At 39.3% G+C, this 25,979-nt stretch overlaps 1 protein-coding gene across 1 annotated transcript; it reads left to right on the top strand.

Annotated features, from left to right (window-relative positions):
* Positions 1-8,745: 8,745 nt before the first annotated feature.
* LOC311051632 (ATP synthase mitochondrial F1 complex assembly factor 1-like) lies at positions 8,746-18,001 on the top strand (the record flags this gene model as incomplete). Its single annotated transcript, XM_084066212.1, has 9 exons — positions 8,746-8,949; positions 9,335-9,434; positions 11,695-11,739; positions 11,919-11,981; positions 14,184-14,234; positions 15,375-15,422; positions 15,572-15,667; positions 17,382-17,489; positions 17,825-18,001. Exons 1-9 carry the CDS (start codon positions 8,750-8,752, stop codon positions 17,999-18,001), a joined length of 888 nt encoding a protein of 295 aa, XP_083922338.1. The 5' UTR covers positions 8,746-8,749.
* Positions 18,002-25,979: the final 7,978 nt, after the last annotated feature.

Here is a 25,979-nt window from a genome sequence, read left to right as displayed (position 1 = left end):
TGCTGACACAGCCCCTCCCACCATCCACTGACTAAGAGAGTGAGCTCTCAAGCATCGAGCAGACATGTGCAGTGACATTTTATTTGTCACCTTTGTGATGGTTTTTGAGCAACACACACACACTGGCGTGCACGTGCATGCCTGCGACTTGAGACTGCGTCACGTGGCTCAGATCAAGCAGTCTGCTATATCAGATCAAGCAGTGTGACTGTGAATGCCTGGGTGCTTTGCACGCATACTAGCTAGTAGCCAAGCCCTGCAGCTCTCTTGTTGGTACTAGAAAAAAACAATAGACAGCAGTTAATGACACACACACCTCAAAGCGCCGTCTCTCCAAACAGTGACGCGCGCGCGCGCACACACACACACACACACACACACACACACACACACACACACACACACACACACACACACACACACACACACACACACACACACACACACACACACACACACACACACACACGCACACACCTCAATTAATTGCATTGTCATTTTAGTTGTTCTACCTATAGACATGCTTTGTATTATCCTTTAAATAGGTTGCAAAGCCTAAAATGAAACAAAATAGTCAATTACTAATAAACTATGCACCCATAAACCTAACGAAAAGTAATCTATCATCAAACTAAACATGAATAGGCCTATATCATACCTTATTCATAATAAATAATGCTGGTTCCAGTGCGCACAAATGATTTAATCAGGAATGCGACAAAAACAAAGACATCTCCATGAATTCAAGGCTTCATGGGGTGTGTAATTGATAGAAAATAAGTATTTTTTTGGCTGACCTCCTTTGCCCAGCTATAGGCCTACAATCAGTACTACAATACTGGTTGTCATGGATTCTAAAATGTGGAATTTTAGAATAATAGTATAGGTCAACAATGGAAACACAAACACAATAAAAAGAATGAACATAAAACATTTATATAATACACTTATGTCCTAGTCTTTTCTGTTTCTCCTTCTGTCTTGAAGGGTTGCTGTCGCTGACTGCTTTAAGTGGTATAACTGGGCTGTCTTGTACTTTAAAAGAATTATGACAGATCAACAATAAAAACACATTGACAGGCTGCTGACTGTAAATCAGGACACATGATGAAACTGGTTGTGACACTGCATTCCTTGAAGTCCTGCCATGGCCTTCATTATCTAATCACTCATCATCTACGTGTCAGTTTCGACTCTCAAGTTTCCATTCAGACGCCATACAACACACCTACGCATGGAATCACAGTCATGTTCCTCCCTATGGAACTCACTCCCAGCTCAAATCAAAGCTGGTCCCATCCACCCATTAAGACCTGAGACACATTCTCAAAATACTTTGTCCCCAGAAGCAAAGTTTTGAGTTAAAAACGTTTGCTTTAAAAATATATATTATATTCAAAGATTTACATCATTTTTCAAAAATAGCAGATCTGCAAGCTCATATCTTACTCTGTTTGTTGTAACCAAATGTCCCCACATAGGTTAATGTATTCTATTAGGCAATAGAAGGACAGAGGCTTTTGTGTGAACCATCAATGACAGTTGTATTTAACAACAAGTTAGAAAACATACAAAAGTCACGTTTGTGTCTGTACCATCCATGAGCTTCTGGAACAATCTCCCATTACACATAAAGTCCAGCTCCACCATTGAACATTTTAGATTCACCTTCTTTTCTATTGGCTTTAGCTCAGTCTGAAGGCAAATAACTCATTGTCTGTTTTGACCACTGAATGTAATTAAAGCAGTACTATGTAACTTTCCTCTTCTACCCCGGATTTGAACCCGGTTTCCTGTGCAAGTGCTGGCATTTTTACTATTGAGCTAATAGAGCCAGCCTGCTTGCTCGGGGGATAAATTGAATCTTGAACATCAGGTAAAAACTTTGTGTCAGGTCCTGTGTCTAGGTGAGACATGACCTTTGACACGATATACATGTCTCAATAGAAGAGCAGAGAGAAAAAATACAACCACCCCAATTGTATGAGTTATTGTATTAACATACTCTACCATAACGATTGGACAAAATTACATTTTATTCATAAAAAAAAGTTACATAGTGAGGCTTTAGCTCTTGTTTTTAGACTGTATTGCTGTGTATGTTTATTTTAACTATGCTTTATTTAGGACGTCTATGTGATGTTATTTTGGATGGAAAGCACTTTGGGTCAGCTTCAGTTGTTTTTTAAATGTGCCATACAAATAAAGGTGACTTGACTTCTATCCCGGTCTCAATTTGTTGAGGTCCAGACACGAAAAGCAAGAGCACCTCTGAACCAGTCACACCATTGGACCGCTGGTCAAGTCAACCAACCACACATCAACTGTTGATACACAGAATAATTTACCTTTAGGATTTAGGACTTGTCAGTTGTCACTGTCATGTTAGAGTACACTGAATCATAATACTCCACACTGTTGGACTGAAATCTTGTATCTGCTTGTTTCATCTCTTGTTTTTTCTTATTCTTTTTTTATAAACAAATGTTCTATTTTATACTAGGTGGCACTCGGTGCCGCGCTATGAGCTTGTATATCTGCTATTTTTGAATAGCCAAGAAATCTAAAATCACACAGATGCGTTCCCGGTCTTAAAGGGTTAATTAAAATGCTACGGTGCCTCATCATCATCTCGGGTTATCTTTCTGCTATTGAAGCTATTGTTATTGAAGTACATCAAATGGCATGAATGCACAGAGACGATTCAACCATAACACCTGGTATCACAACACAACTAAGGCTTCAAAATAAGGCTCCAGACATTCCAAAACAAACTAGTAAGGCTACTTCTTGGCCTTACACATACAACCCATCTAAACCCTGCTCATTTTGCTAGGGTCGGATGGCTCAGGGGTGAGGACAGAGTACAGCAACTTGCAATGGGCCTGGTCTACAAGATACACCACGACATTGGGTTACCCATGTACCTGTCAAAATACACCAGAGGCAGCTCCACTGATCATGTCCAACCCAGATTTGGCACAAACAAGGGAATGAACTCGTTCTCATGCTACGCAACAAACATGTGGAATGCCCTACCAAAAGGACTAAAGGAGTGTAAAACCCTACTCACTTTTAAAACCTTCGGGAGGCTATAATTCAACTGGCCCCTGTTAAAGTATTAACCTACTCCCCCCCCCCCCTCCTCGAACTGTTTAATGTACTTTTTTGTTTTGTTTTTCATACCAGTAACTTGTAAGCTGATTGTATGTTGTTCTGCATAGTAGTATATCTGTCTGTTTTTTTAAATGTCATCATGATTTGAGTGTGTGGGGATCTCATTTGAAACAAGCCGTTGTGCTTTTATGGGCGATCCAGTTTAGAGGGCCTTGTATTGTTAACTGTACTTTCATGTACTTTTCCCATGTCTTTCTAAATAAAGTACTTCAATCAATCAATCAATCCTCATCATCGTCTTGGGTCATCTTTCTAATTAATTAACGACACACGTTAAGGTGCATGAGGCACCATAGCATGTTAATTAATTAGACAGATGAGGCGTTAGTGACTCACCCCTAACATTTTAGTTTGTCTGCCTGCCCGTCTATAGAATTACTTCAAAATTGAGTATCACTCTTGCTTGTCAACTGTAAAAAAATAAAACATAATAAACACAAATTGTAAACACTTCATGTAAAATACTACTGCAATGCATTTCTTATGTCATCATATAAGGCCAATGCATTAGATATAGATTTTTGTTAAATAACATATGTAGGCCTATTATCTCACAACGTGAGCTTGTAGATCGGCTATTTTTAAATAGCCAATGTATACTGTAGGGTTTAAGTGGTTTCTATGTACGCTATATAAACTCCCACTTTGAGAACCACTGCTCTGGTATGAAATAGAACTGAATATTTTCTGTTTTCTTGATAATGTACATGAATGTAATTGAGCTCAAAATATTTGCTTTTTGGACTGAACTTAACATATTTTCTTAACCATTCTATAATTCTTCTTGAATAAACTACAACTCAATGACAAACGTATAATAATCTCCGGCATCGTTGGCTTGATCGCAGTGAGACTGAGCACACACACTCCCTGGATGCCAGAGCAGAACCTCTGCCCCAAATCTTTCACATGGGCCTGTTATAGTGCCACCAGGAGGCCGAATTTTGCAAAACACATTTTTTGACAGTACTCCTACAGATTTTGTCCAAACATCACGCAAATCAGTACACAGTATCTCTATAGTCATTAAACCAAACGGGTCTTTCAGATTTTTCATAGTCCATCATGATTGGCTAAGATTGGCTTCCAAACTTTGCAGGACTGCTCCATTTTGAAATGCTTCAAATCATGAACACAGTGTGCGATTTCCGTGAAATGTTGCACGCACATTCCCACTAGGCCGAGGAAGATATGACACTTGAACGTTTTCAAATCAGCCTCATGGTGGCGCTATAACATGCTGATTTGTGTTTTTTATCTATAACTGCACCCATCTGCGTAAAACTTTGTATGTGCAATCCCTAGAGGCCAAGGAAAAACTTTGGCCTGCATTTTTCACATGCCTTTTATAGTGCCACCAGGAGGCCGACTTATAATAATAATAATAAACTTTATTTGTATAGCACCTTTCATGACATGAAATGCAGCGCAAAGTGCTTTACAGAGCAAGAATACAGTTACAGTTACAACCAATGTAACAATAAAGCAAACAAAAAATAAAATAAAATAAAAGCAAAAGCATAAAACATTAAAATAGGCAATACAGTGAGGACTTAAAAATCAACCAAAGAGTCAGCTAAAAGCAAGAGTGAAGAAATAGGTCTTGAGCTGTGCTTTAAAGCTATCGACAGAGGCTGCCTGTTTTAGGTGTAATGGGAGTTTATTCCACACTGTTGGTCCGTAAAAGCAGAATGCTGCTTCACCGTATTTTTTATATGTCATTTTAGGCACCTCGAGTAGGTCAGCACTTGAAGACCTGAGGGTCCGGTTTGGATCATGTCTCTCTAGGCAGTCATAGAGGTAGGAAGGTGCCAGACCATTTAGAGCTTTATAAACTATTAAAAGAATTTTAAAATCAATCCTAAAAACAACCGGGAGCCAGTGTAGTGAAGCTAGTACTGGAGTGATATGTTCTCTCATTCTAGTTTTAGTTAAAATTCTGGCTGCCGCATTTTGAACAAGTTGTAATCTGTCAGTTGTTTTCTTAGGCAGGCCAGAGTAGAGTGCATTGCAGTAATCAAGCCGAGAGAAAACAAAAGCGTGGATCAGCGTTTTTGCGTCGTCTAACGACAGATATAGTCTCTAATTCGCGCAATATTTCTAAGATGAAAGAAAGCAATCTTGGTGACATGATTAATGTGTGCATTAAAATTCAATTCAGAGTCGATAATAACCCCCAGGTTCTTTACTGTGGTGTTACTTTCTACAGCCAGGTTACCAAGTCTACTTATTATTAATTCTCTCTGCTCACTGGAGCCAATTATGAGAATTTCTGTTTTATCCTCATTTAGCTTAAGAAAGTTCTCACTCATCCAGCATTTTATACTGGACAGACAGGTCAACAATGGGTCTAGAGCGCAGGGGTCGTCTGGAGCTACCGAAAGATACAGCTGGGTATCATCAGCATAGAAATGGAAGTTCACTCCGTGATCGGCGATGAGTTCTCCCAGTGGTAGTATATACAGGGAGAACAATAAGGGACCCAGAATTGAGCCCTGTGGAATACCAGAACAGATGTCATGTTTGTCTGAGTCAAAATTAGCTAGGCTGACAAAATAGCTTCTGCCTGTTAGGTAAGAGTAAAACCAAGACAAGGCTGTGCCTGACAAACCAATCCAGTACTCCATGCGTTGTAGTAGAATTTTGTGATCAATCGTGTCAAAAGCAGCGGTTAAGTCAAGGAGTAGGAGAACAGATATATTTTTGTTGTCAGCGGACACCCTAAGATCATTAATTACTTTTACAAGTGCTGTTTCTGTGCTATGACCTTTCCTGAAGCCAGATTGGAATTTGTTATGAACCTTATTGTTCTGTAGGAACACATCCAGTTGAAGAAAGATAGTTTTTTCTAAGACCTTTCCCAGAAATGGCAGATTAGAGATTGGTCTATAATTACCCAGCACCAATGGATCAAGGTTGTGTTTCTTGAGTAACGGCCTGCAGCCGTTTTCAGTGAGTCTGGAAAGACGCCTGAAAGTAGAGAGCTGTTTACAATTCTTAGGATATCTCCAATCACGCTGTCTAAAACCTCTTTGAGAAACGGGGTGGGTATTGCATCCAGTGAACAAGATGATGATGTCATCTGTGATATAGTTTTACGGAGTTCCTCTTCATTAATTGTGCAGAAAGATATTAGACTTCCTCTGGAGTGATCTACGTTTTTGCACCATGCACCATTTGCAGCATTTGCAGTGCTAGCAGCAGCATTCATAATACCAGCTCGAATGCTAAAAATGTTGTTTGCAAAAAAGGACGCAAACTCATCACACTTAGCTTTAGAAGCAGGGAGCGACTCCTTGTAAGCCTGGGGGGGGTTTAAGAGATGTTCAATGGTAGAGAATAAGACTCTGGCATTTTGCTTGTTGTCATTGATAATGCCTGAAAAATATGCTTGCCTTGCCAAGCGCAGTGCTTTGTTATAGGCCACTGTTGACTTCTTAAAAATATCTAGGTGGATAGTGAGTTTGTTTTTTCTCCAAATTCGCTCAGCTCTACGACATTCTTTCTTGAGTGAGCGCATGTGCTCGTTGATCCAGGGTGTTACTCTAGAATTAAGTTTCTTTTTAGTTTTCATAGGAGCCACTATGTCGAGAGCTGACTCTAATTTGAGATTAAAATGTTGAACCATATCATTCACTGAGGGAGCATCAAGTAGCGGGGGCACCTGCACACACGCCAGATGACGAGGAAACTCGTTTGCTGCAGATGAGCTAAAAAAACGTTTTTTTATAGTATATTCTGTATTGTTTTTCCTTAGATCAAAGACAGTTATATTAAAACACAATAAATAGTGGTCTGTTAGTTCGGGCTTATCAATAATACTGTCAACAGTGATATTCAAACCTTTAGTGATCACCAAGTCCAGGGTGTGGCCATGTTTATGTGTTGGCCCAACAACATGTTGAATAAAGTCAAAATTGTGCAGTAACTGTAGGAAACCCATAGCCACAACATCTGAAACAATGTCAACATACAAATTAGCATCTCCAGTAATCAGAGTTCTGTCATAATTAGTGGAACAGATAGATAAAAGTTCTGATATTTCTGTTAGAAATAAGGCTTTGCTGCACTTTGGAGGTCGATACATACTAATCATAAGCACAGACGATTGACTCTCCAATATGGTGGCCTGGTATTCAAATGATTTAAAACTGCCAAGGTTTGTCAGAGGTTTGAATTTTAAAGTGTCAGAAAAGATATTCGCCAGACCACCTCCTTTTTTTCCCTCACGTCCTGAGTGAATGAAACTGTACTTTGGTGGGCATGCTGCAGATAAGAGCACCGCTCCATCAGAACCAAGCCAGGTTTCTGTTAGAAAGATAATATCTAGTTTCTCTTTACAGATGATATCATTTACAGAGGAAGACTTGTTATTAAGTGACCTGTTAAGTAGGGCCAAGTTTAGCTTAAGGCATTCAACTACTTGGTTGTTGCCTCTACATGGAATGCCTGTTAAATTTGCTGTATTAGCAGAGCGTTTAAAGTCACTCCTTGTCCTGGGAACTCTATTTGAGATAACAGTGGAAATATTGTAAACCTTGTTTTCTACAAGGCTAACTAAAATAGCCTTGGGCCCAGACATGATTTTGGCTATGCATAATGGACCCTGCCTATCTCAGCAATCAAATGTATTCTCTAGACGTAGGGAAGCCTACAGGACGTTCTTGTTCTTGCAATGGCTCCGTCGAGGGGCGATTATGTAAAACAAATGTTTTGATATTATTACGCCTACAGATTTGATCCAAATGTCATGTTTTATTTTTCATATTCCATCCTGATTGGCTAAGATTGACATCTAAAGTTTGAGAGTGGCCAGTTTTTAACAAAATGCACGCAGTGTCTGATTGCGGTGAACCTTTGCACGCACATTCGCACTACGTTGAGGAACACCTTTTTAACATTGCCCTATTATAGCGCCACCAGGAGGCCGATTTTTACGAAACATTCTTTTTGTATATTATTATATATTATATACTCCTACACATTTTGTCCAAACATCATGCAAATCGGTACACATTATCTCTATAGTCAAGTGATCAAGAGACGGATCCATCTGATTTTTCATATTCCATCCTGATTGGTGAATTCCGAACATTGCTGGCCCACAATAACCTACCTGACCTGGCGGAGACCTGTGCTCCGAGGAGCACTTTTTATAGTTGTTATTATTATTATTATTATTATTATTATTATTATTACATGTACCCATATTATTATTATTATTATTATTATTATTATTATTATTATTATTATTATTATTATTATTACCCTTATCATGATCATTATTATTATCATTATCATTATCATTATCATTATCATTATCATTATCATTATCATTATCATTATTCTTATTCTTAGTAGTAGTAGTAGTAGCAGTAGTATTATTATGATTTGTATTATTACTATTATTATTTTATTATTACTATTAGTATTAGTATTATTAATATGATTATAGATCATATTTGAGGTAACACGGGTAGAGTTACACATGTGTGCCTGTTGTCCTCCTCCCCGGAATGAATAAACTGTGAACACGTTCCTAGTCGGTCCATTGATGGGTAGTGAAGACAAGATGGCGGCGGCCGTGGTGCAGATGTCCTGCTGGTATCGGGGGATGTTAGCGGTCAGAAGATCAGGCATCGCTTCTCCTCTCATCCCGGGTCTGGTTCAGACTCACTACAGAACCTTCTGCGTCCACAAGCTGCGTCCAGAGACTCTGGAGGACAATCCTTATTACAGCAAATACCAGGACAAGATCCACAGGCTGAGGAGGTACGAGGCTAACATGTTAACATGGTTATAATAATAACATGGCTGAACCACACAGTGACAGCACAACGCCATTCAAATGCACTAAACTAGTTTTATTATGATTCAGTACTGTCTGTGTGTGTAAATGTTTACAGAGTGTTTAAATAGATAATTAGACATTATGTTGGGTTAAACATTTAGATCTTCAGTCCCTGCAATGTTCCAACTGTCCAGTAGATGTCGTTTCTCAACTTTGTGCACCATCCTGTCAGGATGAAACCTTGGATATGAATAAACATGAAAATATGCCACTATTCTCTACTGAGAAATGTAATAGAGAAGCATTTAACATAATTATAATCACCACCTGCTGGAAATCTCTAATTCCACCTATATTACTGTTTAGTGCCAAACCCCAGGAGTTCAAGGCACGACTGGAGAAACGCCATGAAGTGAAGAAGGAACCGCTTGAACACCCAGAGTTTGTCAGACTGATGGAACAGGAGGTATACTGTCCGCCTGTCTGTCTGTCTGTCTGTCTGTCTGTCTGTGTCTGTTAACCTGTCTGTCTGTGCTGTCTGTCTGTCTGTCAGGGGGCAGGATGCTACAACACTGTACAAAAACTGATTTAACATTAATGTTAATTCAACTGTCATATTGTCATCATAACTAGATCTTATGCTACATGTCAGCAAGACAGTACACTACACCATCTATTGAAATCAATGTCTTTTATATAGTGCCAAATAAAAAGTTATAAACAAGTTATCTCAAGACGTTGTACATGTAGAGCAGAGCTACACAATACTCTACAGGCAACGGTTCTCAAGTTATGGGTCACGTCCCAAAGTGGGGTCGCGGGAAGGTGCCGTGGGGGATGCGCTTTGACAACTGTTTTTTAAATGTTCTAATACACAAAGCGGAGGGGTAGTGGTGTGCGGGTCGGGTTTTTTCATGACCCGCCCCGCCACGGAACCCAACCCGCCTCAACCCGCCCCGCGAACCCATATATAAATCTATGGCTTGCGGGGCGGGTTGGTACCTATAATTCTGTAAAATCATGAAGGTTAGAAAATAATCTTCCAAGTTTACACCCCAAGTGTATTCAAACTGTTTTATTGTCAAGGCCACTTGACTCCTTGATTCATCCAACTCCAACCATAGACTGTAAAATATAGACTCCAACAGCGCACACACACACACACACACACACACACACACACACACACACACACACACACACACACACACACACACACACACACACACACACACACGCCCTTGCAGAGGCATTCAATAACTGATTTTACTGCTCATAAACTATGTACTAAATCCTAGTGACTGTATTTAGCAGGAATTATGTTCGGGTGGCTCTTAAAACAGCTGTTTGGGGTGTTTTTGTTACTCTGAGAGGGTAAAACGCATTATAGGGAAATTTGGTTGGTGTTCATTTTACTCTTGACTCCCGAGAGGGTACAAATGGAACCAAATGGACCCGTAAGCGTCCAGTTGTTTGGTGCTGGAGGGGCCCCTGTACATTTTATCAGTTGTATGTGCCAGTAAAGAAAATTAGTACTGGAATTGGCATTTTAGTCAACAAACTGGCTGCGCTCAATACAGACCGCGAGTGGAGACATGACATTACCCTGTGGGCCCAGGGAGGTCCTGCTGCTCACAGACAGACAACGTGACCAGCAGCAGTCTACAGCTGTCCGGCCACGAGAAAACACACGGTCGTTTAATCATAAGATGAATTTGAGAGCTGGATTAAGAAACTCGGGGGTTCTTATGCCTCACTTCAGTTTACTAATGTGTGAACGGAAACACTTCAGTTGCTTGAATCGATATTTTAGCGCTTTAGTGCTCCGAGCTGGAATCAAACCCCATTCTCCAGACCAGACGGTAATCTGCGCCAAGATAACTATAGCTCACAACGTGAGGAGTGGGGTCGTGACCGAGTCTTTTTCGGCGGCGCAAAAATATGATTCATTGATTTAAGATAGATCAGCAGTAATCACTGCTTTAACTTCATGTTCTAATATTCATATATAAGGCCAACCATGATTTTATTTTAAGATTTTCTTTATTTCCACTTTGAAATTGCTCTATAAATGAAGTGTGGTGTTGTTAAAAAAAAACATTAGATGGGGTTGTGGCATAACAACGTTTGAGAACCCCTGCTCTACAGAGACCCACCATTCCCCCATGAGCAAACGCTTGGTGGGGGAAAAGTTAGCAGGAAGAAACTGGAACAGAACCTGGTTCTGTGTGGAGGGGCGACCATCTGCCTCCACCTGTTGGGTTGAGAGACAGACTGACAGACACTCAGACAGGCAACTCTACAGCAATAACCACTTTAATAGTTAGTTCAGTACTCCATGGAGACCCTCCATCCACAACCAGGGGTCTGTGATCATACTCCATGGAAGCACAAAATAGCTCCACTTCTGTAGCATACACAGTATTACTACCTGACCAGACAGCATATCCATGTAAAAGTGTTTTTGTTCAATCATTTTTACTTGGGCAACAATAGAGTCCTTATGCATTAACCCATTAAAATCTGGGAATTTTAGATTTCTTTGGCTATTCAAAAATAGCAGATATACAAGCTCATAGCTTGTAGATCTGCAATCTTTCAATATATATTTTTTGAAGCAAACATTTGTAAAAAAAAATCTCCAGGGACCCCCAGAAGCAAAGATTTGAGTTACAAATGTTCATGTGAATAAGATGTACATTTATTCTTTTTTTTTCTTTTTATAGTTGGAGAAGAGAGACCTACAGTCTACAGGCTTTACTAAAGACAAGGTAAAACATGAATGAATGAATGAATCGTGAATTCAACAAATCATGAAATCCAGAGGATATGATGATGATTTTTTGTTTAACACTGAAGTTGAACAGTTGCAATAAGTGTTGCAACCTTACACAGTGTGTGTGATGTCAGAGCAAAATGGCCGCCATGTGATGAATTGTTTCCTGATTAGACGCTGGGATCCATCCTGAACCTGGAAATGATTCACAACATGACAGCAGACCAGATCTCTGAGGTCAGTCTGAATATATGATATATCCATGTTATATACATATTACTGTGTACTGTAACTTTATTATAGCATTCACAATAAGATCAGAGATCAGATTTCTGAGGTCAGTTTTATATTATATTATACCATATTATCCTTACATTATATTCCTATGCTGACATGACACTTATTACTGTATCTAATATTATACAATATCCTGATATATTATATTCATATTCTATCATTCACAACAAGCCCAGAGACCAGATCTCTGAGGTCAGTCTGATCATATTATATCCATATCTTACATCCATATTATATAATGGATATAAGATGTATAATATCACCATAGCGTGGCACCGAGTGCCGGACTATGAGCTTGTAGATCTGCTATTTTAGAAAAATCGTGAAAATGTGTGCAAATCTTGGGATATATATTTTTTATCAAATATTTAGTTCCAGGGACCCCCAGAAGCAAAGATTTTAGTTACAAATGTCAGCTTAAAAAAAAAAAAAGAAAAGCGCTATGAGCTTGTAGATCTGCTATTTTTGAATAGCCCAAAGAAATCGAAAGTGACAGAGATGCGTTCCCCGGATTCGAATGGGTTAAACATGCCCTGAAAATGTTCAGTGGTCAGATGTGTGGGCCATTTTCTACTATTTTCGGTGACTGAATACACACATAGGTCTTAAAGAGCACATTTAATAACAGTGTGGACAGTAGGTCTTAAAGATCACATTTAATAACAGTGTGGACAGTAGGCCTTAAAGAGCACATTTAATAACAGTGTGGACAGTAGGTCTTAAAGAGCACATTTAATAACAGTGTGTCACATGTAACCCATTAAGACCTGAAGCCGATTCTACATGTCTCCTAAATCCCAACAGTTTTCTGAAAAACATATGTTTCTATATCTGGTGCTCAGTCTTTTTCATGTCAAGGACCTTGAAAAAGGACCAAGGACAAATTATATGTATTTGGCCGCAGACCCCCATCTTAAAATATTTTGTTCCGAGGGGGTCCCAGAAGCAAAGATTTGTGTTAAAAATGTTCGCTTTAAAAAATATATATATTCAAAGATTTGCACACATTTTCACTATTTTTCAAAAATAGCAGATCTACAAGCTCATAGCGCGGCACTCGGTGCCGCGCTATGAGCTTGTAGATCTGCTATTTTTGAATAGCCAAAGTGTAAAATAATGCTTTTTAGCTCAAATCAAAAAAAGATGCAACACGGATGCGTTCCAGGTATTAATGGGTGAATAACAGTGTGGACAGTCAGTCCTAAAGATCACATTTAAATTGGGATTTGCCTACATTTAAATTGGGATTTGCCTACAGTGTGAACACAGCCTAATATTTATACATACATAATATAAGTGTCTTTTCCTAGATTTAATCACTTAAGCCCTATTTTATACTTTCAAATGTTTTTTAAAAAATTGTGGAAATATCCGATCTACAAACCCACAGCGTGTGGCCATGTGATGTGGGTGGAGACACATTGCTCACTTTGTGTAGAAAGTGAACTGACAGTTATGTGTGGAGTCACATTGCCCTCTAGTGGCCACACTGACAATTCATATATTTGTATAGAGCTTTCTAAACCAGGTTACAAGTGCTTCACAGAACAAGGTAAAGGAGAAGCATGATAATAAAACCAATGGGTAAAATCAAATTAAAACAAGGATTAACACATTTAACAGCTAATAAAACAATATAACTGACAATTAAAAAAGACAAAACCACAAGAAACCCTTAACATAAAAGTATGTTCAAATTGATCATTCTGTAGGTGTTGTACAGTATCTGTTATTATACCAAACATCAGTTTTTTGATGGAATCACCATGATAAGCTCAATGACATACAGTATTCACAATGATGTTTAACTCATTCACTGCCAGAATTATTGCTGGCCACGTTTGCCCACTGCCAGATATTTTTCATTGAAAAAAAAAAAAGTACTCAGGAGCCGAGATACAGAAGTTTTAAGTTAATAAGGAAGTGGATGGGAGTCTAGATCTTCAAAAAAACATATCTCGTTGGTCTTTGGGTCAAATTGGAAAAAAAAAAATATATATGTTTTTTACGTCAGTGGTAGGATTGGTAAACGGGAATAATTACGTTTATTACGTTAGTGGCAGTGAATGAGTTAATATGAATATGACATACTAATTAATACAAAAATATATAATATTTTGTTTTGTCTGTTGTCTCTTTTAGCTGTGGATGAAGTATTATTCAACTAAGAACACAATCAGTGCCGTCATACCGGTGAGTTTTACACTTGGAATGTTTCAGTACTGCTTCAGGCGGCAGTGGCTCAGGGGTAGAGTGGCCGGTTAGAGTGAACTGGAAACCACAAGGTTCCCAGTTCGATCCCGGGCTGAGGGGACTCCCCCAGAGTTAGTGTTGAAGTGTCCTTGAGCAAGACATTGAACCCCTAATTGCTCCCGGGGGGTGGGGCAGGTTGGAGCCTTTCATGGTTTCCTCTGCCGTGTGTGTGAATGTAATATGTAAAGCGCTTTAGATAAAAGCGCTATATAAATGTATGATTTTACCATTTACTAATCATAATAATCATCATACAATGTACGGTATGTGATATCACATCAGTATGGTTCATACATGATCCAGAATGTTTCAGTACTAATGATAATATTAATCATAATGAATGATATCACATCATACATGATCCAGTGACAACCGCATTTCTGTTTATTTGTGTTGATATTTGAACTGTTGGTGCCACTATATATGACTATGAATTGAATACCAAGGACCTCAATGGAAACAAGACCGCAAGGACTTTTTTGAACTGACCTTTTAGACAAAGTATTTTTAAATGTAAATATGCTGTTTTACATGTTTTGCCTAATAAAATATTCAATCAATCAAAAATGAATGTGAGACACAATCAGTAGTGTCTTACTGTGTGCACGGTTCACAAAGAGTTCCAGTATAACAAAACCATCGCCAGCACTCATTTAAAGTTCTTCTAGTTTATTTATTATTTTTGGTACCATACAATAATACAATAACCTAAAAGGACTGAGTGCTGGTGATGGTTTTATTCCAGTGACAACCCAACAATGAACATGTCATTAGTTGAGTCATTAGAGTGACGTCAGGTTGACATGGTGGACATGAACAGGATTGTGATGCAGAACTCCAGTTCAATAGTCGATCTACAAGCTCACGATGCGCTGTGAGCTTGTAGATTTGTAGACAACCTCTACAAGCTCACAACGCGATGCGTTTTGATGCTATAAAAAGGTATACTATAGACCCCTGGGAGACCCTGTTCAACAAAGTGTATATAGTATAGGGTTAAGTCTTATATACTTCCGTGGATGAAAAATGGCAGATCTTGCGCCCTTTAGCAAACCCTAAATTGTGTTTCCCTCCATACAGACCCAGAGATTTGAAGTCATGTTCAACAGAACCAGATCCTGTCCAATGGTAAGAGAGACACACACGCACGCACGCACGCACGCACGCGCGTCCACATTGCTATACTTGCGAGAACCTATGTCTTCCTGTGTAGTTCCTTATGACCATATATGTCTTCCTGTCTAGTTCCTTATGACCATATATGTCTTCCTGTGTAGTTCCTGTACGCGTTGCCTCAGCAGGAAGGGTACGAGTTCTTCCTGGGTCAGTGGGCGGGGCATGAACTTCACTTCACCTCCCTCATCAACGTCCAGGTAAGCTCACGGGCCGCTCTCATTGGCTAGTGTCAACGTCCAGGTACGTTCTCAGTGGCTAGTGTCAAAAATGTGATGTTTTCAAGGATAGGATAGTTTCTGGCCTGTCTAACCTGTATAATATACAGTATATATAATATAGTGTTAGTGTGCCCATCCAAAAAACAAGACATCAAAAAACAATGATTGTTTTTATTTTCATCTATCATTCATCAATGACTAAAAACATTGTTTATTCATGAGCTGCTACAGCCGGCTCTCATTGACTTCAGTGCATTCCATTGAACTTCCAGCACCAGTGCGTCCGGTGCATGCTATGGCGTAGATTCTACGCCATAGCATGCACCATAGACGCATAGCATGCACCTACCTATCCTCCTATAGTTTCATTATACCCGGTATGTTAATAGTTTCAAATGTGCAGACTGTTATTTAGATAGCATGTTGTTTCTGACAGAGGCTAGGTTTATTGTTTACCTGGTACCCTCGTCTTTAGTGGCCTTACACGGTCTCTCTGCATCCTATGTATGTGATTATTCATCGTGTTTATTGACTAGAGGTCAATAAACACGTGTAAGTCGCTCTGGATAAGCTAAACGCCTAAATTGTTATTGGAAATTGTATATTAGGTCACTGGCCGGAATGGGTAAAATTAGACTTAATGCAGGGCTGTTCCAGTTTGTGATTCCTGTGGTTCTACTGTAAAGATGTGACATAACCCTAACCCTCAATAGGATTCCTGTTGAAAAAGGTTTCTAAATTCTCAAGAGACGTTTTCTAAAGTTAGTGGAGACGGTGACTTATTTTCTTTAAGCATTTCCAAAAGTATCTATCCATGTAGACATCTATTACTGTTGCATAATAAGCTTATTCACAGGTGGTTAACCCTGGTTTCCCCTGTTAGGCCCTAGGGGAGAACACACCTCTACCCCTATCCTCACCTCAGATATTTTATCAAATATCCTACTATCCTACTATAATTCTAGTAACCTCTGTGCGTTTGTAGTGGAGGTGAAGCTACCCGGTTCTCCTCACTGGCTGGACCAATTGCTCTGATTTTGCACACAGCCATTGACCATTACCATCTGAACTTAACTGTGAAGCCCGTTTTTCGATTTCATCAAATCTCAGCTTCTTATTAGCGTTTTTCTGTCAAACACTGTCGCCATGGTTACGGGGCTGCCCAGCTATGGGACGAACTGCCTCCCGGGTTGCCAGATCATGTGCGCATATCCCCCCACGGATGCGCTGCGCCGACCGGGTATGGTCTAGTATTTCTTAATTTTTATAATCAGTTAAATCAATGGGTTGGATTAACTGTTGCACCTCTACTCTGTTAGACCCTATGCGAGAACGCTCCCAGCCAGTTGATTCTCTACCACTATCCTGAGCTCAGATTATTGCCAGACCTGAAAGGTATGGCCTACACGAGCCTTTGTCACCAATTTGTCCATACATGGTATGTCTGGTTGTGGTTAAGTTTCTTATGCATGAATAAATAGGCACAGACTAGTCGTGACATCACTATTATGTCACAAGTATAAATACGGTTGGTATATAACGTAAGACACAAAGATTTCAGAATTAGACTTCACACGACTTCACACAACACCGGCTTAGGTCTGGCACAACCAGGTCTCCTGGTCTTTTTAACTTGTTTTACTATGTTATTAATTATGTTATTATATTATTAATTGTTATTATATTATGTTAGTCCCTAGGAGAGAACGCTCCCAGCCAGTTGATTCTCTACCACTATCCTGAGCTCAGCAAAGACAAGGGAATCATCCTCATGACTGCAGAGATGGACAACAAGTTCATAGTAAGTAATGCAGGCTACATGCTCCCCCTACAGTCCGTAGTAAGTATTGCAGGCTGTATACACCCCCAACAGTTCAAGTTTGTTCAATTTGTAACAAGATTATTAGAGAGATTATACAGTATATAGATATATTTTACATACACAGATAAACAACTAAAAAGACAAAAATCGTGACCAGAATTTCTGGGATAACAAACTGGATGGGGAGAGAAAGGTTCTGTCCCTGGTGGGGGTGGAGAAAAGTTTGAAGCAGTGATTTAAACCATTTTCTCTCTGTGAATGAAATGTTCAAATCAGTTAAATCTACCATTCTGACCACTCCCCTCTTTTTCCAGAGCGTCCATCAGGCCCAGTGCCTGGCCAATCAGGTGCAGCTGTTCTACGGCACGCAGAGGCAGGAGACGTTCCGATTGGTGGAGTCGTTCAACCACAGACCGACTGACTTCAAACACGCGTCTGTGATCGCTGAGCTGGAGCAGAGTGGACTGGGACCTGCTGCCACTACGGCGTGATCAGTGTTGCCAGATTCTGTGAGAGAAACAAGCAACCAGGTCTAGGAAAACCAGCCCAAAAAAAGCGACTATGGGCCACTTGAGCACTTTAACATATACATCAGCTATTTGAAAATAGCAGATCTACAAGCTCACAACGCGTTGCGATGCGACGCGTTGTGAGCTTGTAGATCTGCTATTTTCAAATAAAATCTTGCGGGGAAATTATAATTAAGCAGATCTGGCAACCCTGAGCGTGATACCAGAGAGAGATGGAGAGACTGAAAGTATAGACCAGTTATTTGTATACAAACATGCAAGTGATTCCCGTGGTTTGGGAATGGCTTACACACAGCATACTGTATATAGTGTACTGTATATGGAGTATATATTTAAAGAGTGAGAGATCACAGTAAACATCCTAAGCCTTCTTCCTCGGCACTGGGAGGACTGCAGCCAACAGTGTGAACATGTGAGTGCTGTGACTTCTTTTCCTTTGTGTGTAATGAGCGGTCGGGTTGTTTTGCAACCTATGAGTGTAACGTGGTCTGATAAGGAGTCTGTTGATTCCTGTTGAGGAGTCCTGCTCACTTAACCCATTGAGACCTGAAGCCGATTCTACATGTCTCCTAAATCTCAACAGTTTTCTGAAAAACGTATGTTTCTATATCAGTGGTGCTCAAACCTTTTCACGTCAAGGACACCCAAAAATATATGTATTTGGCTGCAGACCCCCATCAAAATATGTTGTTCCAGGGACCCCCCAGAAGCAAAGATTTGAGTTAAAAATGTTCGCTTTAAAAATATATATATTCAAAGATTTGCACACATTTTCACGTTTTTTCAAAAATAGCAGATCTACAAGCTCGTAGCGCGGCACTCGGTGCCGTGCTATGAGCTTGTATATCTGCTATTTTTGAGTAGCCCAAAGTGTAAAATAATGCTTCAGCTTTTTAGCTCAAATCTAAAAAATGACACAGTTCCAGGTCTTAATGGGTTAAACGTATTCATAGAATGTCTTATTTGTTTGTCAGAAAATCGCAGATTTAAAAGCTCACAACCTATCATGCCTATCACCTGTTTCCTTAGCGTGAGGCAGCTTGGTGTACATGTAGGGACTCTCTAGGATGAAATTGCTTGTGGGAATGGGCATGTTGGAGTCAGTTTCAGACTGTATTTAATACCACCGCTTATTCCAGCTTTTGGTGGTGACCTTCCATCAATTCCTTTAGGTTTCACTCCACTGGTGGTCTCTGGGTTGTAAACTCTGCACCTGGTCTGTGTCGCTCTCTGTTAAATCCTCACCGCCTGTAACGTAGATCTTTCCATTGTGAGTACAACAGCTATTAGCTCTCTGTTAAATCCTCACCGCCTGTAACGTAGATCTTTCCATTGTGAGTACAACAGCTATTAGCGAGGAACCTGCATAGCTGGACCTTCTGTCGATAGGTTTCACTTATCCAACAGCACAGTGAGTTCTGCTGGTGTCCTTGACGTCAATTCCTTTAAGTTTCAGCTTTGCAGCCATACTCTGGTCAAAAGAGACTGTGAAGTTCTTTCACTTGTCTTCTAAGTGGCCCGTACGGGACGTCAGAATCCGTGCCTTGTGTGTAAGTTCAAGAACCACTGGAATAATTATCACATTATAGCCGGTGGTGATGTTTGTGTGTAAGATTCCACCTGGTAGCTCTGGATTTTGTATCGCAGACACCCTGGAGAAATACTCTTCACCAATATAATGTAATGTAATGTAATATCGTAATTTCGCCTCATCATGGCCTAGTAATTATACATTTAAAGAATATAACAGTATTAAGTGTTATACATTTAAAGAATATAATGGTATTAAAGGAGAATTTTGGACTAAAGTTTTATTACCTTTTCTATGATGTTATGATATCTTAGGATGAATGGTACAGTAGAAAAAAATCATAACTCCACCCCTGGTCCGCCACAGCTTAAAGACGCACTGAAGTGACATTTTCGGTCATTTTATTTTGAAGGTTCAGCCTGAAACGTCGGCTCAACGACTCTAAACCAATCAGAAGGTCCCATCCCTTCAGGCTATGGGACGTTGGATCTCAATCACTTCAGCCGTGCGGCACACGGCTAGTGTTTGTTTACAAGTGAGAGAGAGACGGCCAGTGAAGCACGTTTGCTACTACCTGGCTTATTTCTAACCTATAATGTTTTCAGATACATATTTTAGTGTGCAGATGAAGTTTAAAATGAGTAATACACTCATCTTCAATGAGATTCAAAACGGAGTATCTCTGTAATTAAACTCAGCTGTGTTTGAAGAACGTGCAGCTATGGGAATCAAACAGGTGCATGTAATCAAGATTCATTTATTTTCATGAAGGCTGTGTTATGTCATCACGCAGCACGTTTTCGTTTACAGGAAGTAATTAAGATTGGCTTTTTAGGGACTTTAGATGTAAAAATACACAAAAATGTTTTTTTTTCATTTTCTTTGGCATCTATTGGTAGGTATGCCCATATGATGACCACGGATATGCTCTAAAAGTGTGAAAAACATATTTTTCATTTCACTACACCTTTAAAAGCCCTCTAAGCTGCCTCATTCACTAGACTGGGGAATCTCACTTACAGTTGAAGCGGATAGGCCTTAGGTTAGATCACATATTTTAACAGCTTTTTTTTTTTTTTTGTGAGATCTTGATGTTCATAGTGACAGAACACTATGCAACAAAAAAAAAAACAGAAGTCTCGCTAGACGGGATTGAAATCTCGAGATTGAAATCTCGTCTAGCGAGACTTCTGTTTTTTTGTTGTTGTTTTTTTAGTTGCATAGTGTTCTGTCACTATGAACGTCAGATCTCTCACAAAAAAAAAGCTATCAAAATATGTGATCTAACCTAAGGCCTATCCGCGCACCTTTTTAAGCTGTGGCGGACCAGGGGTGGGGTTATGAAATTTTTCTACTGTACCATTCATCCTAAGATATCATAACATCATAGAAAAGGTAATAAAACTTTAGTCCAAAATTCTCCTTTAATTGTAACTGTGGGTTACCAACTAACCCACACAGGTGGTTTGCCAACTCAACATTCATGGCAGATAACGGATGCTCCCTCAAACATTCTTGGCAAATGCTCTGGCTTTTGTCCGTCTTGCGCTGGTCCAAAGAATTTCACCTCTAGCAGTGCAATACGAATGCCCCCGACGGTCCCTCTTCATCATGGCCCCAGTTCAGATGATAAAATCCACAAAATGGAGCCGAACTCCTATTCCATTCTAATCCTCTAATGTATTCGGGCAACTCTGGCCTGCTTTCAACACTTTTTTGGGGATTTATAATTTACAGCCCGGTGGGAACGATGCCCATTGTTAATGCACACCCCTCCTGATAAGCAATACCCATTGTGCCGATTGTCAGAGCACCTGTTATACCCGTTGTAGTTGGAGTACTAGAAGACACTGCTATGGTTTTCATCAGCGGGCCATTAGATCTGCTTTTTTCGAAAGTTGTGGAAAGTACAAAATAAGACCTAAACCTAAACTAAATTTGACCTGAGTTGGCTCTGAACTTTTTTTTCCAAATACCTTTGAAAATAGACGATTAACAAGCATGCGCTGCGATGCATCAGCTGTTTCCGCCGAATGTTGGCCTATTATGACTTGCCCAGAATATGAACACTAGGGTTTAAGTGGTTAAATAATTGAAGGCGTGTTGACTTTCATAAGCCAACAATAAATGATGCATACAACTTTGTTTTATGCATTGTTTATACAGGATGGTTTTTAATTGGTCATTGCACTTGTATTTAGATAATTAGACCATTTTATTGACTGAAGTTGTGTGTGAAAATATGTCTATGGTTTTCAGTCTCATCAAAGCAGAATGTTTATTCACTGTAATGTAACGGTTGTAAATTGTATATTGTAAAACAAATAAAATACAAAAATGTAAACATCATGACGAGTCGGGTTAGCTCAATGGTTTGGTCTAAAGCAGTGGCTCTCAAAAAATGTCATCTCAGGGACCATCTAAAATTGAAAAATTCTCAAATAGCAGATGTATACAAGCTTGTGTGCTTGTAGATCTGCTATTTTTGACAAGCCAAAGTAAAAGATATGGTCAAAGTGTTTAAAATTATTGTGATGCTACTAATTTAGCTGGGGACCCTTTTCCGAGCAATATTGGCCTCTGGGGATCCCGAGGCGTTCCAAGGCAAGACTATGGAGATATAATAGAGATATAAAAGATATAAAAATCTTTTGAAAATAGCCGATCTACAAGCTCATAATGCGACGCGATGTGACTCATTGTGAGCTTGTAGATCGGGTATGTTCAAATGGCTGATATATAGGGTTGAAATGATTAATTTATGTTTTGTAATAATAATTAATTGTAATAATAATCAAAATCTACAAAGTAACTAAAGTTTTCAAATAATTCTAGTGGATTAAAAGTTTTGACTCGGAGATGTAGTGGAGTAAGAGTAAGAAAATACTCAAGTAAAGTAAAAAGTACCTAATTTCTACAGTTAAGTACAGTTCTTGAGTAAATGTACTACATACTTACGCCTAGTAACGTCATTCATACTAGTAAGATGAACATTTTACTCAAAACATCCCAAAACCTTCCATCCGCCTCCATTATAAATCTCGGAACTTTTAAAGGAGTACAATTCTAAAACTATGCAACATTTCAAAGATTCCTTTTCAGGCAAACATGTCCACAGTAAGATGAACATTTTAAAGTATGAATGAGGTTACTAGGCGTAAGTATGTAGTTGTAAGCCTGCCTTTAAATGTCCATTGCCGCATCGACAATGCATGGGGCGCTTAAAGTTAAATATCTCCAAAACTACAAATGATTAAAAAAGTAATAATCTCAAGCATGCATGTCCACAGTAAGGGCGCGCTCCCACTGCACTTTTATTTTACCTCTGGGGCAGAATCTGCCAATGCTTTGTCAATGCAAATGCGTGGATTCATCGTCGTGCGGATTTTTTCCAAGAATCCACGCATTTGGCCCCAGGTAAAAGTTAGAAAGATGTCCTTGCGGGATTTTAACTCAGGACCTTCAGTATGCAAGGCCTGAATCTTAACCACTGCTCCACCATGGTACATACTTTCTATGGTCTCTTGCACGCTCTTCAGTGAAAGATCAGATAAAGGTGCAAAAATCAAGTATTGGTTGGAAACCTGTCCTGGTTAGATTTGAACCGGTATCCTTCTGGTTGCAAGTCCTGTATCTAAACCACTGCACCACAGAGGTTCTGACTTGTTCTGTTAACTTAGCCTGGCAAAGTTTGTACCCTTTTCCCTTTAAATATCCATTGCTATTGACAATGCAGTGTGCGCTTAAAGTTAAATATTTCAAAAACTACAAATCATTTCAAAGTAAAACATCTCAAGGATGCATGTCCACAGTAAGGGGGAATTTGTTAACTGTGAATGGAGTTTCTAGGTGAAAGTGTTTTTTTGAGGTCCCAAAACCTTCCATCCGCCTCCATTATAAATCTCTGAACTTTTAAAGGAGTACAATTCTAAAACTATGCAACATTTCAAAGATTCCTTTTCAGGCAAACATGCCCACAGTAAGATGAACATTTTAAAGTATGAATGAGGAGGTTACTAGCCGTAAGTATGTAGTTGTAAGCCTGCCTTTAAATGTCCATTGCCGCATTGACAATGCATGGGGCGCTTAAAGTTAAATATCTCCAAAACTACAAATGATTAAAAAAAAAAAAATCTCAAGCATGCATGTCGGTCAGGGGATCTTAGTATAATCTCACATTCAATTCCAATTCACTTTTTAAACAATTATTTTACTGATTTTCCTTTCAGAACCCAAATAATATATTGCTCCAAAAAAAATGTACTTAGTCCAGAGCTCGATGAATGTTAGGATTTAACTTTCGTTTCGGTAGTGACAAACTTTCGTTTCAGTAGTGACCTAATGGTGAAAGAAAAAAAGTCACTACAAAGTACTATCAATCAACTCTAAATTGCCTGAAACGTACTCCTGGTAGGTTTTTGGGGGGACGATTTTGGCCTCCACACTTAGTGATTTTTTTCCGATTTAACTTTCGTTTCGGTAAAATAAATTTTACCGAAACGAAAATTACCAATCAACTCTAAATTGTCTGAAACGTACTCCTAACAGGTTTTTGGGGGACGATTTTTGCCTCCACACTTCGGATTTAACTTCGGATCGGATTTAACTTTCGTTTCGGTAGTGACAAACTTTCGTTTCGGTAGTGACACAATGGTGACATTTTTTTTTACTAAGTTCAAAGCTTGATGAATGTTAGGGACGGGGAAAAAAAGTCCCTACAAAGTATTACCAATCAACTCTAAATTGCCTGAAACGTATTCCTAACAGGTTTTTGGGGGGACGATTTTGGCCTCCACACTTAGTGATTTTTTCGGATTTAACTTCGTTTCGGTAGTGACACAATGGTGTCACTACCGAAACGGAAAAAAAATTACGAAGTCCAGAGCTCGATGAATGTTAGGGACCAAAAAAAAACTCACTACCAATCAACTTTAAATTGCCTGAAACGTACTCCTAACAGGTTTTTGGGGGAACAATTTATTTTTTTGGCCTCCACACTTAGTGATTTTTTCGGATTTAACTTTGTTTCGGTAGTGACACAATGGTGTCACTACCGAAACGAGAAAAAAATTACTAAGTCCAGAGCTCGATGAATGTTAGGGACCTTTTTAAGTCACTACCAATCAACTTTAAATTGCCTGGATTGTACTCCTAACAGGTTTTTGGGGGAATACTTTTTCTTTTGGCCTCCACACTTAGTGATTTTTTTGGATTTAACTTCGTTTCGGTAGTGACAAAATGGTGTCACTACCGTTTCACTACCGTTTCGGTAGTGACACCATTGTGTCACTACCGAAACGGAAAAAAAATTACTAAGTCCAGAGCTCGATGAATGTTAGGGACCAAAAAAAAAGTCACTACCAATCAACTTTAAATTGGCTGAAACGTACTCCTAACAGGTTTTTGGGGGAACACTTTTTCTTTTGGCCTCCACACTTAGTGATTTTTTTGGATTTAACTTCGTTTCGGTAGTGACAAAATGGTGTCACTACCGAAACGAAAAAAAAAATTCTAAGTCCGGAGCTCGATGAATGTTAGGGACCAAAAGAAAAGTCACTACCAATCAACTTTAAATTGCCTGAAACGTACTCCTAACAGGTTTTTGGGGGAACAATTTTGGCATCCACACTTAGTGATTTTTTCTGATTTAACTTCGTTTCGGTAGTGACACAATGGTGTCACCACCGAAATGAAAAAAAAATGACTAAGTCCAGAGCTCGATGAATGTTAGGGACCAAAAAAAAGTCACTACCAATCAACTTTAAATTGCCTGAAACGTACTCCTAACATGTTTTTGGGGGAACAATTTTTTTTTTGTTTCGGTAGTGACACCATTGTGCCACTACCGAAACGGAAAAAAAATTACTAAGTCCAGAGCTCGATGAATGTTAGGGACCAAAAAAAAAGTCACTACCAATCAACTTTAAATTGGCTGAAACGTACTCCTAACAGGTTTTTGGGGGAACAATTTTGGCATCCACACTTAGTGATTTTTTCTGATTTAACTTCGTTTCGGTAGTGACACAATGGTGTCACCACCGAAACGAAAAAAAAATGACTAAGTCCAGAGCTCGATGAATGTTAGGGACCAAAAAAAAGTCACTACCAATCAACTTTAAATTGCCTGAAACGTACTCCTAACATGTTTTTGGGGGAACAATTTTTTTTTTGTTTCGGTAGTGACACCATTGTGCCACTACCGAAACGGAAAAAAAATTACTAAGTCCAGAGCTCGATGAATGTTAGGGACCAAAAAAAAAGTCACTACCAATCAACTTTAAATTGGCTGAAACGTACTCCTAACAGGTTTTTGGGGGAACAATTTTTTTTTCGTTTCGGTAGTGACACCATTGTGTCACTACCGAAACGGAAAAAAAATTACTAAGTCCAGAGCTCGATGAATGTTAG

This window comes from Gymnoscopelus microlampas (assembly GCF_963454915.1).
Source record: "Gymnoscopelus microlampas genome assembly, chromosome: 9".
NCBI classification, from domain to species: Eukaryota; Metazoa; Chordata; class Actinopteri; order Myctophiformes; family Myctophidae; genus Gymnoscopelus; species Gymnoscopelus microlampas.
This window is presented reverse-complemented; position numbering and strand designations above follow the sequence as displayed.